The 15,606-nt window shown below is 41.1% G+C and overlaps 1 protein-coding gene across 3 annotated transcripts in view; it reads right to left on the bottom strand.

The window, feature by feature from the left end:
• ARHGAP20 (Rho GTPase activating protein 20) overlaps nt 1–15,606 on the bottom strand; it is a 98,561-nt gene that overhangs the window by 23,620 nt on the left and 59,335 nt on the right. For 2 of the 3 annotated variants that reach the window (XM_026708851.2, XM_087937125.1), the window contains exons 3-6: nt 10,208–10,378; nt 3,584–3,733; nt 1,726–1,767; nt 667–751 (exon numbers count right to left, since the gene is read on the bottom strand). In XM_026708851.2, coding sequence (XP_026564636.1) covers nt 667–751; nt 1,726–1,767; nt 3,584–3,733; nt 10,208–10,378 — 448 coding nt within the window. Of the gene's footprint in view, nt 1–666; nt 752–1,725; nt 1,768–3,583; nt 3,734–10,207; nt 10,379–11,556; nt 11,786–15,606 lie in introns of those variants that run through there. The other variant, XM_087937126.1, reaches the window with a different exon arrangement.

Consider the following 15,606-nt stretch of genomic DNA (forward strand, 5'->3'; position numbering starts at 1 on the left):
AGCCCTCTTTCAATAGAGGGGGAGGGATATGACATCATCCATCTCCAGTCTACAACTTTGTCCTTTCAGCAGTTCCAGGAAGGCTCCACACCCATTTGCACTACTCGGGTGATCCTAATGACACAGGTGGCCTAAATAACTCTCTAAAAGAATGCAAAGGATCAGCTGTTTGTAAGGAGTATAAATCCTTCCACTCCCCATCATCCAATCCAGTCAGAGCTGAAGAAGCTTCTTGGAAGAGAAGTGAAATGTCTTCAAAGAAAAACCAGGAAGTCCAGTCTTTGGGACAACCATGACCTGGATGACTGAGAATCTCCACAGACATTAAATTAACAAAGCACTGCTGTTTAAACTTTACTAAAGATTTGCAATGCCATGTAACTCTTATGTATTCATGATGGACAGATGGAACTCCCAAGCATTTAGCCAATCTTGGTTCTATGAGTCTCAAACACACATATCCCTTGATTAGGAAAGAATGCTAGCACTGACTATTAGCCACTGTACTAGTAGTAAACCAAAAATTTGACAAACCAGGCAGAGTAGCCGAACAAATAGAGAAGATTGTGAACTCTGTGTACAACTCAAAAGGGCATCGTCTGTTTCTTTACTAAACATTTGCATTGGACATACTCCTCATCCAAACTGGGAATCAGAAACACTTACATATACACAATTTCCAATATCCTTTGCAAGAATCTTCAACGGAATACTCTTGGGATAGTCTTTTGCTTTCTCTTCTTTGATTCGACTGTCGAAGCAAGCAAAAATCGAAATTAGCCTTTATAAGTAAATTCACCAAACAGAAGTGATAATGCATGCAATAATAGCTATAAACATATTTCCTTAAAAATATTATTTCCTTTAAATAGATAATTTTTTCATGCTATGTAACAAAACAGTATTCAGTAAGGATTCAGTCTAATTCAGTCACTCTATTCATCTCTCTGTCTTTCTCACTTGGCTTTATGATTGCATTTCTGAAGCCCATAAAATAATCTCATTTAGACTAAACTTAAGGACCGCAATGTATTCACAGACACATTTCTCAGACATTTTTCCTCAACTGATTTTTTATATTTTTCAAAAATATAGAAGCTGACATCGTACAAAGCAAAGCACTATCCTCAAGCATCAACTTCATTTCAAGGAATGAGCATTTCTAAGAATAAACTCTCTAAATTTTCTTTCAAAATAAGAAAAATGAAAGAAAGAATGTCTAAACTGTTTTTAGTTTTATTTTTTAAAAGAAATATGCTTACTTGCCTGGAAAAAGAAAGTAAGCTATGGTAGTACAGAGTTGGTAACAAGAACCATTATGTTATTTCACTTCTATATAACTATATTCTACCTAAATTTTGAAAACTGTTCAGCAACTTCCTATATTCTCAAATTTTCAAATATGCCCACTAACTAAAAAAAAAAAAGCTGAATACCTCTGCACTACATTCACTAAAATGGAAACTGTCTAAAGTTTGATCTAAATTAGATCTTTTCTAAGATTTTGCAACAACAGTTTTGAATTCAAACAGGTTAGCTCTGATCTTGCTGGAAGTGTTCCGGACTAGAATGTTAGACAGTGTCAGAATATTTCCAGTAAGTTAAAAGCAGCTGTTTCAAATTACAATCAGGATACTTTCTGCTTGAACCTTTTCAAATACAAATTTTTGCACCTGGCTAACTTAGCAATGACTTCCTAATATGAATACAGAAAAAGCCAAGTACCTTTGAAGGGAAGTGAACCACTTCTCTTTTTGCTCCACGGAACTGAAATAATTAAGAACACATTTTTAAACTTTAGCAAATCAATTCCAAATGGAATCTCTTTACAGTATAAGCCAACTTAGATAACAGTTCAGAATAGGTGAATAGAGTAGCAAATAAACTACCAAAGTAAAATATGCAAATCTGCTAAGCAGGGAGCCAACAGGCCAATTTTCTTTGAAAATGAAAAGGGAAAAAAAATAACAGTAAACCCAGACTGCTATTTTATTTATATAAAAAGTCCTTCTTTAGGTTTCCATCCAGAACAGAAACACGTTTTGCTACTGAAATGCCACTACAGCTCATAAAAAGTGCTTTGTGAGTGGAACATACACTGTAGAAGAACTTTAATCACATTGCCTAGTTTAATTTTAAAATCTGTATTTATTTTTAATTGATCCCCAGACCCCAACGTATATAGTGGATATTTTGGAGAATGTAATTAATTTCTATGGTTAATTGCTATATTCTGCATTGGTTATGCCATATTTAGAATTTCCTTTTGATGGAGACTCCAACATTTAAAGTTGGGTTATTTCAAAGTCAACATGAGACTCAAGCAACAATATCCATTACAACATATTCCTTCATTGATATGGAATATCAAACAACAAACACATCATTGTAAATCATTATGTATTTTCCCAAACTATGAAATAAACTGAACTAAATCAAACTGTGAAACCTCTTAGTGTAAATAGATTGTAGATTTCAGGGGGAAAGAGATACTGTAGATGTACAGTAGGTCACACAGAATCTTTTTTTAGGGACTTCTCTTTTTTCATTTGTATCCAATTCTTGGAAATTGCCTGAACAAGTCCTTGAAGTTTTTTTGGCAAGATTTTTCAGATGTGGCTTGCCATTGCCTCATTCCCAGGGCTGAAAAAGATTGATTGGCCCAAGATCACTGGGTACTGATACAGTCATATGTAAAGCTCTTTGCTTGACTACCAATTTATTTCCATGACTTAGTTGTTAAAATCCTAAACGTTAAGAAATCAGAATACCCCTCAAAAGCACCTCTTTTCAATCCATAAGTTGCTGTAAAATTTCACTCATACTTTTGATGTTCTACTGTGTTTTCAGGCCTTTGAAAAGCTTCTATGACAAGCTCTAATTTTCATGGGTCTCTTCTGCTGCAAGTGTTGTGTCTCTAATTATCTTCTCCCAACCATCTATCTCAAATAGTCTGGGAAGATAAAGAAGCTTTTACAAATCTGGGAATATGGCAAAATAAAATACCTCAATTTGAATTAGCATAACTACATTCTGCTAAACATTAAGCCAGGCCCTGATGCCAACTCAGATCCTCATTCCAAATTTTCATTCGTAAGATGAGGAGTATGGATCCACTTTTCTTTAAACTCATTGAATATTAATATGGCTTCAGAATATAGTTTTGACACCTAGGATGACTCTTAAGCGGTGACTCAGTTGGATATAGGCAAAAGGTAAAGGTTTCTCTGTCAAACATGTCTGACTCTAGGGCATGGTGCTCATCTCTGTTTCTTGGCCAAGGGAGCCAGTGTTGTATGAAGACAATTTCTGTGGTCATGTGGCCAGCATGGCTATACGCTGAGGGTGCACAGAATGCTGTTACCTTCCCACCTAGGTGGTACCTATTAATCTACTCGCATTTGTACGCTTTTGAACTGCTAAGTGGGCAGGAGCTGGGGTAAGGAATGGAAGCTCGCCCCATTGTGCATTAACTTGGGTCTTGAACCTGAGCTGTCAGCTCTTCAGCTGACAAGCTCAGTGTCTTTAATCACCCCTGGATATATGCAACGATAGAGAAATCAATTAAAAGAATCTCTTGTACCTGAAACTAGCAACACAGTTGGTTGTGGGCCATCCCAAAACAAAAGATCGGTCAGCATTAGTGCTGCTCTCACAGACCTCTTCCAAGCAAGAAGCAGTCCACATTTCAGATAGGCGGGCCTGGCTCTTCAGTTTGAAATGTAACTGGGACCTGCAATTTAAAAAAAGGACACATTTTTTTTAAATATAGAAAAATATAAAGAAACAAAAACATACAGGGTATATGTTCTCTCTCCCCCTCCCTCCCTCCTCCCCCTCTCTCATACATACACACACAGAGAGAGAGAGAGAGAGAGAGAGAGAGTGCTACAAGGCATTTCAGTTGCTATATTTCAGTATCATCCCAAACTAATCTACATTAATAAGTAATTCAACTGTTAAGTTGCTAACACTACCAATACAGCAGGAAATTAGGGCCCATTCATTTTATCTTCTCAGTGCCAAAGAATATGTCCAGGAATCCATATGTGGGATCTCAGACTATTCTGAAAATATACAAACAGGACAAACATACTTCCCACTCTGATGGAGAGCCATTGTACATAAAATGAAAATATAACTCTGACATTTTAATTTTTATATACTGTTTTATATTTTGATGTTTTATTGTACACCACCCAGAATCCTTCAAGAGAGTTGGGTGGTTCAGAAATGTGAAATATACAGAAAATTGTTGATTTTTAGATTTTTGTTCACACGTTCCAATTATATAGTTACTATATTAACAAAACTCTTATTTACATACCACATATAATATATTTATAACAAGAGAGTATTCATGTTATTTGCAATAAATTGTTTTAATAAATAATCAAGAATGTTTCCTCTTGGCAAGTGAGCATAAATGGAAAACTACAAGTAATAAGTCTTTCTGTGTTGTTTGCCTGCCTTTGACACTTAGACTGAAAGCTCACATAACTGCAAGCATGGACCCTAGAAATTGTCGTGTTTGCCTAGATTACAGTTAGAGGTCATGCTTTATATGTTGGCTATTGAACAAATGACAAATGGCGGCAGGAATGCTTCTAACATTTCTAGATCCATCCTGCCCTAAACTGGCCACTGGTCTTTCAGGAAAGCCTGACATTTTTTTACCTTAGTATTTTTCATTATGTTTATTATAACTTCCTATTTTGAATTCCAGTTAAATCCTTACTTTGGAGATTTTTTAAAATTAATATTAGCAGGCCATAAAGAGACAGATGCAATCTGAAACGAAAATCAAATTATTCATCCTTAGTTATGAGCATTTTCAACATTCGTTTAAGCTACAGCATAGACCTACCATCTATCACATGCAGTTCTTTAGGTCTTAAATGTGGGTGCATTTAACTTTAAGGATTTCAGAGGACTGGCTTATATTGATAATGCTCTATTTTTCTAAAAACATCTAATTGTAAGTGGGTGGGTTTTTTTTCTTTTTTTTTTTTCTTTTGGTCCGAGGAAATTGGCAGTAACCCAAATGTCCACAGATGCAAAGACAGCTCTGGACAAAATTCACTGGCAGCTGCTGCCTGCATGATGTCCACAGAAATAAAAGAAGATTCAAATACTTTTCTTCTATTACACAATTCCCCTAAGGTCCATTCTGGCATTCCAAATCAATTGTTTTTGGATTAGAAATTCTCCAGGGAGGGGAAAATGAACTCGGTGGAGGGATTCAAATTGTTTTACTACCAGTTTGGGGGCATGGCTTGCTGAGTGTGCTTTGCCTAACGCGCGCAATTTTCCCCACACCAGCTGACGCCTGCAGCACCAATAGCTGAGAGGATAAAGAAGGGGAAAGAGCAGGAGTGGGTGGACCAATCCTGCGCTTTTCTCTTCTTTCTCCTCTCAGCTGATTTTTTTTCTCCTCTCAGCTGATCGTTGAGAGGCTTTTTTTTACTACCAGTTCGGCTCAACCGGTAGCATACCACCACTGGGTGAACTGATGCAAAATCCTATGCTAATACTCCAATATGGTTTTTACAGATCTTTATTCTGTACCTCACTAGTGCTTATTTAGTGCACCTGGCTAATTTGACCTTATAGAAATTACTTAGAGAAACATAGGTGAGTGTGGATATAGGCGGTGTAGATATGTGACAAATAAACAAACCAATGAATAAATGTCCTTTTTATAAAATTCCATGAATCAGCACACTACAAGTAGTCCTCAACTTACAACCACAATTGAACCCAAAATTTTGTTAAGTGAGACATTTGTTAAGTGAATTTTGCCTCATTTTATGACCTTTCTTGCCACAGTTGTTAAGTGAATATGCAGTTGATAAGTTAATAGAAACAGAATTCTTAATTGGCCAAATGTGATTGGACACGCAAGGATTTTATCTCCTGTGCCATAACGCAGTTGTTAAGTGAATCTGGCTTCCCCACTGACTTTGCTTGTCAGAAGGTCTCAAAAGGTGATCATATTGCTTTGGGACACAGCAACGGTCATAAATATGAACCAGTTGCCAAGCATCTGAATTTTGATCATATGATTATGCGGATGATATAGAGGTCGTAATTGTGAAAAACTGTCATTAGATCCCATTTTTCAGTGCCGTGATAACTTTGAATGGTCACTAAACGAACTGTTGTAAGTCCAGGTCTACCTGTACTCACTCTGTTAAGACAATAAATGATTTTAAAGTCCAATTAAACACTGATGAAGCACATTCTACAATTATGGGGCAGAGAAATATATTTTTCTTGTAATCTCTCAAGGATTTAATACCTTTTTTAAGGAAAATAAAGGGTGAACATTCAAATTAAGCTCATACACTCAAATAAGCAGGAATTCCATGAGATAGGTAGAAAAGATATGTGAACAGCCTCCATTTTGCCTCATAGAGCTGTCCTGACTTCCAATCATTAGAGTGCCTATCTTTGAGAGGGAGAAAAGCCCCCCTTCCATTGTCTACAGTGTGGAGACAGGCTATTTTCTTTCCCTTCCAAGGTTCCCACAGTGATCAATTCATGTAACATGGAAGCTCTAATATTGAACCCGGCCTCTTGCTTCATGAAGCTGCATTAAAATACAGTTTTGTTAAAACCTTGATTAAAACACACAATTTAAGGCTTCACAATGTTATGAGGGCCAAGGTTAGCAAGGTTGGAGGGAAAGACCGAAGGAGACCATTATGTAAGCATGGAGTTCTTCTGCATTCCAGTGTGGTAAATTAGCAGCCAAAAATCCATTTTCACAAAAGATAAAGAAAAAGACTTAGGATTTAAACTCTGAGTTAAACCCTGAGCACGACACATTCACATATCCATGGATTTCTATCTGTAGATATTGTTCTCCTGTGTGGGTATGACTACTGCAATAACAATTCGCCAATTACTGAATGTGGGGTCAATTATGAACGAAGCTTCAAGCTTCCATGAAGCCTGATAGTTATGAATTGGTATCATTGTGTATCCTTCCATTTTCACAAGGCCAAGGGAGGCTCATTTGGAAGGGAAAAATAAGGGAAAAAAACAAAAGCAGAACAACTGATTGTCTATCACAGGGGTGTCAAACTGGTGGCTTGTAGGCCAGATGTGTCATGCGCGGGCTCTGCAAAGGCAAAAAACATCATGATACATCACATGATGGGATCGAGTTTGGTCTATCCCCACTTGGAGGCTGTAAGGAAGATTTCTGTGTTGAAAAGCACAGGAAAGCCTGAATACAGAGTTATGGCCTTCATTTCTTCCAAACTGGTCATGGTGGAATGAGTCTGCTTCCTTTTCTGGCATTCTAACTTACTTTGTTCTCAACAAAACTTTGTCTTCTGGACAGGGCTTCTGCACAATGTCTTACCTAGTAAATCAAATATAGGTAGTCTTTAAGTTACAATCATTCATTTAGCGACTATTCAAAGTTACAACAGCACACAAAAGAAGTGGCATACCTCCATTTGTCACACATTCATCGCAGCCTCCCATGACACATAATCAAAATTTGTGCAACTGACAACTGGCACGACAATTGCAGCTTTCCGGGGTCATGTGATCATCATCTGTGACTTTCCCAGCCAAGCTTCTGACAAAGCAAAGTTAATGGCGAAAGGCAGATTCCCTTAACAACTGCCGTGATTCACTCAACAACTGTGACAAAAAAAGTTGTGAAATCAGGTGCAACTCACTTAACAACTGCCTGGCTTAACAACAGAAATTCTGGTCCCAGTTGTCGTAAGTTGAGAACTACCTATACAGCTCAGAATTGAAAGAACTGATCTGAACGGAGATTAAGCTAAAAAAAAAAATCAATTTATAATACTCATGTAAAATGTTCCAAGAGGGAAAGATGTTTATTAGCATGCAAATCAGAGAAAATACCAGTTCTTAAAATAAGAACTGAGAAAACAAAAATGTCTGCCTGGAAAGATCATCCAGTCCTGTTAACATAACAATCTATTTTTTTCACAAAGTAATTTATTAATACTTCGTTAGCAAAGCGTGTGGAGGACAGGGCTCTTATGCTCAGTGCTTTGTTGTATAAATCCAGTTATTGCTTTAGGAGATAATTACATGTCAATAGACATCAGTGCTTGATTTTCTTTTTTGCCCAGGGAAAAGCAGTTTCAGGAATAGCACTGGAACAAACAAAAAAGACACCCTTCTGTTCAAATGAAATTAGAGTTCGCTTATGGAAAATAAAACTGGAACAGGCAAAGTAAGCAGATATATAAATCAGTTCTTATTTAGTTTGAAAAAAACAAAACCCTGATCCTCACACTGATTGTATCTCAGAAACAGGTTTCTTAGAAGTGCAGTGTTTTGTAAGCATGTACATAATGTTTTGTCTTCCTTGTGCTTCTGAGTTAACAGAAAGTGTTTGAAAGATGTTACTAAACACAACAGAGCCTGAATAAACTATTTGTGTGCAATCAAGCTTGACACTGATCTTATGATTATTCTTCTGACAATTCAGAATTAAATCAAAGTTATGAACTGGAACTCTGACATATCAATCTCATTGTACTGCAGAATTTATAGTTATAGACAAACCTGAGCAACAATTCATGTGCAGTTATGCGTAAAAACTATGAAGGAAAAGCTGTAATGAAAAATCCTTCTTTGCCAAAAAATCAGGAGTGGTAGGCGGACTATCTTGAACTTGTGGCTATGCATTCTTCTCTATAAAAAGGCAATTATGCAAACAGCTGGGGAAAGCTGGAATAGAATATTTCCATGATTATTTGGGGGATAAATTAGTAATTAATTTACTTATAAGCTTCATAAAAACATCTGAAGGGCCGTTGTTAGAAAAATACAGGACTAGACAGTACCAATCCAACAATGCAATTCTTATTTTCTTCAGTCAGCTGAAAAAGAATGGTGTGTACCATGAGCACATGGGGACGAGCCATGCATACACTCCAGCATTTTGAATTGTATGCAAGAATATTTGAATGATGTGTATTTTTCCAGTGATAATCTCAATTGACACAAAAACAGTCAAGAGTCAACATTTTCCCCTCTGTTTTCAATGGCAGATGGTCAACGTATATGTTAGGCTACTTGGGTTTCTCAGTTAATCTAATATCTCTGTTTAATGAATACCTGGTTACCTTTATAAAAGTTTGGGGAGCGGGGGAACTTCTCTGAAAGGATGGAGAAGACATTTGAACAAATCGTGCTCCAAACATTATGTGACCCCTCAATCACAGTTAAACATCTAATCTGATGTAACTGATGAGTCATCTTTTCTGAAGCCCTGTAAACATTTGTAATTGTACAGATAAATGCCGAATCTAAGTTCTTAGCAGAACATAGCTAGACTGATACTCTTTGCAAACCATAAAAGGATATTTCCAGTAACTTAAGACTGTATAAGGCCATAAAACAGCAAGAGAAGAATTGGTTTCTTTTTTCATTTATAAGTTACTAGTTACTAGTTTGAACAAGCATTCTCAAAGGTCACGTTAGACACAGATAAATGAAGGGACTTTTTTGGAGCTCCACATTCATTACTTAACAGCACCAGCATCATTTAATTTTAAAGCCAGGCAAAGTAGAAGGAAACAGAAGGGTGACAGGCACTGGAATCCTCTGAGTTCCCAGTCCCCTGCCAGTTAATGATCCAGAATTTCACACTGCTTGATTATTATCTCGTGAAGAAGCAAAAAACTATTTCACAGCGTTCACTCAATCTTTCTGCCCTCATTACAAAATCAAATTGGGCTCCTCTCTTTTTTTCAGACGAGCACATTGGTTAGTAATGAAAACCCACACAGAATAACAAAGGCTATTCACTTTTGCTAAGTAGCCTCCCAGCCACCCAACCTTCCTCTTGCATCTAATGTCCTGTTGTATAATTTAAAGAAATCTAAATGTCAGTAAGCAATTTTGAGCCTCCTGCCCACTCCACAACATAAACTATAGTAAGGGATGCTGACTGTTACCAAGAGGACATTTCTATTTTATTTGTTTGTTTGTTTGTTTATTTGTTTGTCAAGCATGCATGAGAAAATAAGTACAAGTATGAACATAGCATATAAACATATAAGTACAAACAGGTATCAGTATATACATAATAAATGAATACGAATAAATGGATAAATGGGAACAGTAGGAGAAGGATGGTAGGCACTCTGGTGCACTTATGCACGCCCCCTTACAGAATACTTACACATTCTGCAAGAAAACTTACTTGGATTTAGCAACCGCAAGGATGTCAGTAAAGAGGAACAGGTGTCGTTCCTGAGTCTGCAGACCTGTCTTCAGTTGTACATGTCCTTCCAATAGGAATGCTCGAGTTGGAGAAAGGAAGGACTGTACCAGTGGACATGTCTCCGGACTGATTGGGGAGAAGCAGCCTTCCCTATTACAAAATCAAAAGGAACAATCTATGAGTCAAACTGAAGACTGTTTTTTTTTTTTAAAAAAGAATATAATGCTCTTATCCATTATTGGTCTTCTACAGAACTTGATTAATTCACCTGCATTAATTATCAGCATTTATAACATCTAGAGATAAAGATTACAGTCTAATGGGGAGGAGCTCCAGTCAACCAATTGTCTGTTAAGTATGAATAGTATTTTTATACATGGCTATTTGACATAGGTGTGTGATAAGGCAAATGGGTTTTTATGTAGGCATAAAATGGCAATGTGCAGGGGTTTCATATCTGGTAAACTGGGGCCCATAAAACTGAGAGTTAACTGTAAAAACCCAATTCTAAGCAGTCTGTGATGCTGTTGCAAATGATGGAGACACAAATGGATCTTGAAATCTAACCAAAGATTTTACACTCTCTATATTAGCTGGATTCCACAAATTTCTTTCGTTTTTTTCCTTCCCCAAAGCCATAAAGAAAACTTCCTCCAAAGCAAGCCAGCTTCTAATCTAACTTTTGATTTGGCTATTGCTACACTATAAGACACAAAAAACCAAGCGTTGTCAACCTTCCTTTCCTTTCCTTGCTTTGCATCTAACTATTTATACATTGCTTCCAGGCCCCTTAAACCTCCCTTGCTCGCTCCTGCTTGTTGGAATGACAGTAATGAGAACATCTGGCCACCCAAAAAACCTTTCAGGATCTGGATAGAGAGGCTCATGCTGTGTTTGGCTGCTTCCTAGCTTCACCATCTCAGTGTTTGTTACAACCCTTGCTGAGTGCAGCTGGAATATTCAGGGGGTCTAATAATATTGCTGACTTGGGAAACCCTGACAGCTGGTGCTGGAAGGACATGAACTTCAGCGGGAATATGACTCACATCCACTGGCAGAAAAGCAACGTATCTGCAGCCGCCTCTCAAGTCAGCAATAATCCAAATTTATCATCGTGTCTCTGCTTTGTAAAGAACACAGTACTTTATTCTTCCATAATTCTTACAAATGTTTGATTATCTATTGGCTGTTTCCACTAATAAACAAGTAGAAATAAATGATTGTGAGATACTGCTGTAGATCGATATCTAATTTCCACTCTAAATACAGTACTAAAATTAAGTGAAATAATCAGATTTGTATTGAAAGTGAAGGGGCATTGATCCTACCTGAACGCTTCTTCTCGGGGAGCAGAAGGGAGAATCCAGGACGGGTAGTAGTCTCTAGTCTCCTAGCTCTGCAGACCGAGTTGAAAAACTGAGGACACACCCCCTGGTAACGGTCCCCAGTTCTGAATGACGTTGAAGCAAATTCAACTGCTCCTTGTCCTCAAACAGATAGTTCAGTTGATACTGCGAAAAAAAGGGACATTTCCTCCCTATTGCGACCAGACAGAATACAGGGTGGGACTGAATTCTCCCTTCGACTCCCCGAGAAGAAGCGTTCAGGTAGGACCAATGCACCTTCTCCACTGAGCCAAAGGGAGAATCCAGGATGGGACATACCAAAGCTGGCTGATGGCTGTCCTACGGGTAGGATCTGGATTGGTCGGAGGTCCCCACCTCTACATGCACACCCTGCAGGACTCATCTTCCAAAGGATGCCTCCGCTGAGGCAAAGGAGTCAATTTTGTAATGTCTTATGAATGGGGTCACCTATGACCAGGTCGCAGCTCTACAAATGTCCAGAATCGATGCCTGCATTGCCCAGGCTGCCGTGGTCGCTGTACTTCTGGTTGAGTGCACTGTGATGCTCCTGGGTACGGGAAGGCTCTGTAACTCATAGGCCTTTGCAATGCAGGTTCTGAGCCAGCGACCTGCTATGAAAGGTGTCACCCTGCGACTTAAAGTTGATGGCTGAAAGGAAACAAAGAGGGCTTCCGTCCTCCTAAGAGAAGAAGTTCTTTTAATGTAAATAAGGAGAGCCCTCCTAAGGTCCAAGGTGTGCCATTTTCTCTCCAGTGCATGGGTAGGCTCAGGACAGAAATTAGGCAAAATCAACTCTTGTGAACGATGGAATAAGGAGTTCACCTTGGGCAGGAAGGTAGGGTCCAACCACAGAACCACCCTGTCTGCATGGAATACACACAGATCCTTCCTGATGGATAAGGCCGCCAACTCTGAAATACGCCTGGCCGAGGTAATGGCCACCAAGAATGACACCTTGCACGTGAGAAGGCGAAGGCAGACCTCATGTAAGGGTTCAAATGGGGGAGAAGTTAGCACTTGCAGGACCTTAGGCAAATCCCAGGTGGGGTAGTGGTGGACCATTGGTGGCCTCAGATTCATGGCTCCCCTAAGGAAAGCTTTCACCCTAGGGTGTTGGGCCAGAGAAGTAGAGCCCCTGACCGAAATCACTGAGGCCAAGGCAGCCACCTGTCTCTTCAAGGTATTGGGGGCGAGATCTCTATCCAACCCGTCCTGCAGGAACTCTAATACCTTTGCAACAGAAACAACAGTGGGTTCTGATTGGTGACTAGCACACCAACTGCAGAAAATCTTCCACGTTACATTATATATCCTGGTTGTGGAAGGTCTTCTGGCCGCCTGGATGTCTGAATGACCTTTGTGGAAAACTTCTCCCGTTTCAGGATCCCCCGCTCAAGCACCAGACGGTCAACCGAAACCAGGCTGGATCTGGGTGCCTGATCGGGCCCTGGCTGAGGGAGATCTTGAGTAGGGGAATTCTCCAGGGTCTGGCGACTGACAAGCCCACCAGGTCAGCGAACCAAGGACGCCTGGGCCAGTAAGGGGCTACAACAGAACTTCCGCCCTTTCTATCAGTACTTTCCTGATTGCCCCTGGAATCATGGAAAGTGGGGGGAAGGCATACAATAGTCCCTGGGGCCACCTGCACCAGAGAGTGTTGACTCTTTCTGCTCCCCAGGCAGGGAATCGAGCAAAGAACCTCAGGAGGTGCGTGTTCTCTGGTGATACAAAGAGATCCAGAATTGGGTGGTGGAAGCATTCTGTCATCTCCTGGAATAGACTGGGATGCAGTCACCATTCTGACTGGTCAACCGTGGCCCTGCTCAACCAGTCTGCCTGCACATTGGATACTCCCGAGATATGTTCTGCTCGTAGGGACAACCAGTTTCTCTCCCCCACCTGTACAATTGAGTTGCCTCCTGCATTAGAGACCTGGAGCGTGTGCCCCCCTGCTGGTTTATGTGGGCCTTGGTAGCCACATTGTCCGTGAGAAGAACATGTCTCCCCACCACCCCTTGCCTTAGATCCTTGAGCGCTAAGCGGGCAGCCCTGAGCTCTAGCCAATTTATGTTGTGGGAGAGCTCCTCTTGTGACCACCTCCCCTGGGTGATGTGAGCTCCCAAGTGGGCCCCCCCAACCATAGAGACTGTCGTTGTCCCTGTACAAGCATCCCTGATCCATGGCTCGGGACTGCCACCAATGGAGGAAATGAAGAACTGGCAAGGGGACACGAACCCTCCTTGGAGAGTTGCCCCTCCTTGCCCTCTGGTAAGGGAGCAGGAACCACTGAAGGGGTCGGGCGTGGAAACGGACCCACAGGACAATCCCGATACTTGATATCATTTTGCCGAGAAGTTGAGACAGCAAGATGATAGGCGCCTCTCTGGAAGACAGGATCAGCAACGTGACTTCCCTGATACTGTCTTGACTCTCCTGTGGGAGAAAAACCTGTCAGGCCAAGGTGTCTATAATAACCCCCAAATGCAAGAACTGAGTCGATGGTACTAGGTGGCATTTGTCCAGGTTTATCGAGAACCCATGCTTTCGAAGAATCCTGATTGTCGACATCAGATCCTCCTCCGCCTGGGGTCTGGAAGAGGATGCTATCAGGATGTCGTCCAAATAGCATTGGATCCTTATGGGTAAGGCTCTGAGGTGTGCTGCTACTGCTGCCAAGAGCTTGGTAAAAGTCTGAGGGGCTGATGACAGGCCGAACAGGAGAGCCCTGTATTGAAAATGGCGGCCGCCATAGCAAAACCTCAGGAACTGGTGGTTGGGGTGTATGGGCACATGGAGGTAGGCGTCCGTCAAGTCTACCAAGGCCAAAAAATTTCCCTCCCGTAGTCCCTCTAGAATGGAGTGGAGGAAGTGCATCTTGAACCTTCGGTAGATTAGATGTCCATTGAGCCCTTTCAGGTTGAGGATTGCTCGCCACCACCCCCCAAGGCCTTTGGAATAACAAACAACATTGAATAGAAACCCCGACTCTCCTGGTCCACCAGAACCGGCTGGATGGTCCGAATGTCCAGCAGATGGTGGATCGCCGATTCCATGAGATCCCTCTTTGAGGGGTCCCTGGAGATGGGGCAGCACACAAAGGCTCTGGGAGGGGAGAGAAACTCTAGAGAGAGGCCCGATCGTAAGGTTGACAGGATCCAAACGTCCATTGTGGTCTGTTGCCACCTCTGCCAGAACACTCCCAGATGGCCCCCTATGGGGGATAAGGCTCAGGCGTCACTTGCTGCACCTGAAGGGTCTGTTGGAACCCCTAAAGGACCTTCTGCCCTCTTGCCTCTGATGCTCTCTAGCAGCAAAGGCCTGTCTATCGGCCTGAGAGGAGGATCTCTGGAAAATGGGCCTACTTTGACGGAGAAAGCCTGCCCCAGCTTCCCCCTGTTTAAAGGAGGGCTTCCTATAGTAGGGATGAGACCTGTAATCAAAGCGCCTCCCCTGGGAGGGCAGGATCTTTCACTTGTCCCTGATTTCCATCAAAAAGGGATCCAGGGCCTCCCCAAAAAGCCTCTCTCCCTTAAAGAGAGCCGACACCAGCTTCCATTTGGTTTTGACATCCATCTGCCAATTTCTGTCAAAGCCTGCATGCTGTTATGGAAGAGGCCATGGCTCTGGAAGAAAATTTGGCTGACGTGAGGGTGGCATCAGCAGTCAATTGAGCCGCAGCTATAATCTTATTCAGGTTCTGATGCACCCTGAGATCCTCAGGTGGGATTCTGTCCTGTAGCTGCCTCAGCCACCACAAAGAGGCCCGAGTAAAAAAAGATGCAGTCGTCGATGCTCTGAAGGCCCAGGAGTCAGCTTGATGAGCTCTCCGGAGCGCCATCTCCTCCTTCTGGTCCTCTGTCTTTAAAACATCCTCCGCATCAGGTGGGATGACAGATGAGGAAGATAGGGCTACCACTGGGCCATCTACCTTTGGCACTTCCATAATGTCCAAAGGTCGTTGTCCACATTAAATAAGGTAGACTCAGACCCACTGGGGCGAGTGTACATCCC

This window comes from Pseudonaja textilis, chromosome 7 (assembly GCF_049901715.1).
Source record: "Pseudonaja textilis isolate UNSWEBS1 chromosome 7, rPseTex1.2, whole genome shotgun sequence".
NCBI classification, from domain to species: domain Eukaryota; kingdom Metazoa; phylum Chordata; class Lepidosauria; order Squamata; family Elapidae; genus Pseudonaja; species Pseudonaja textilis.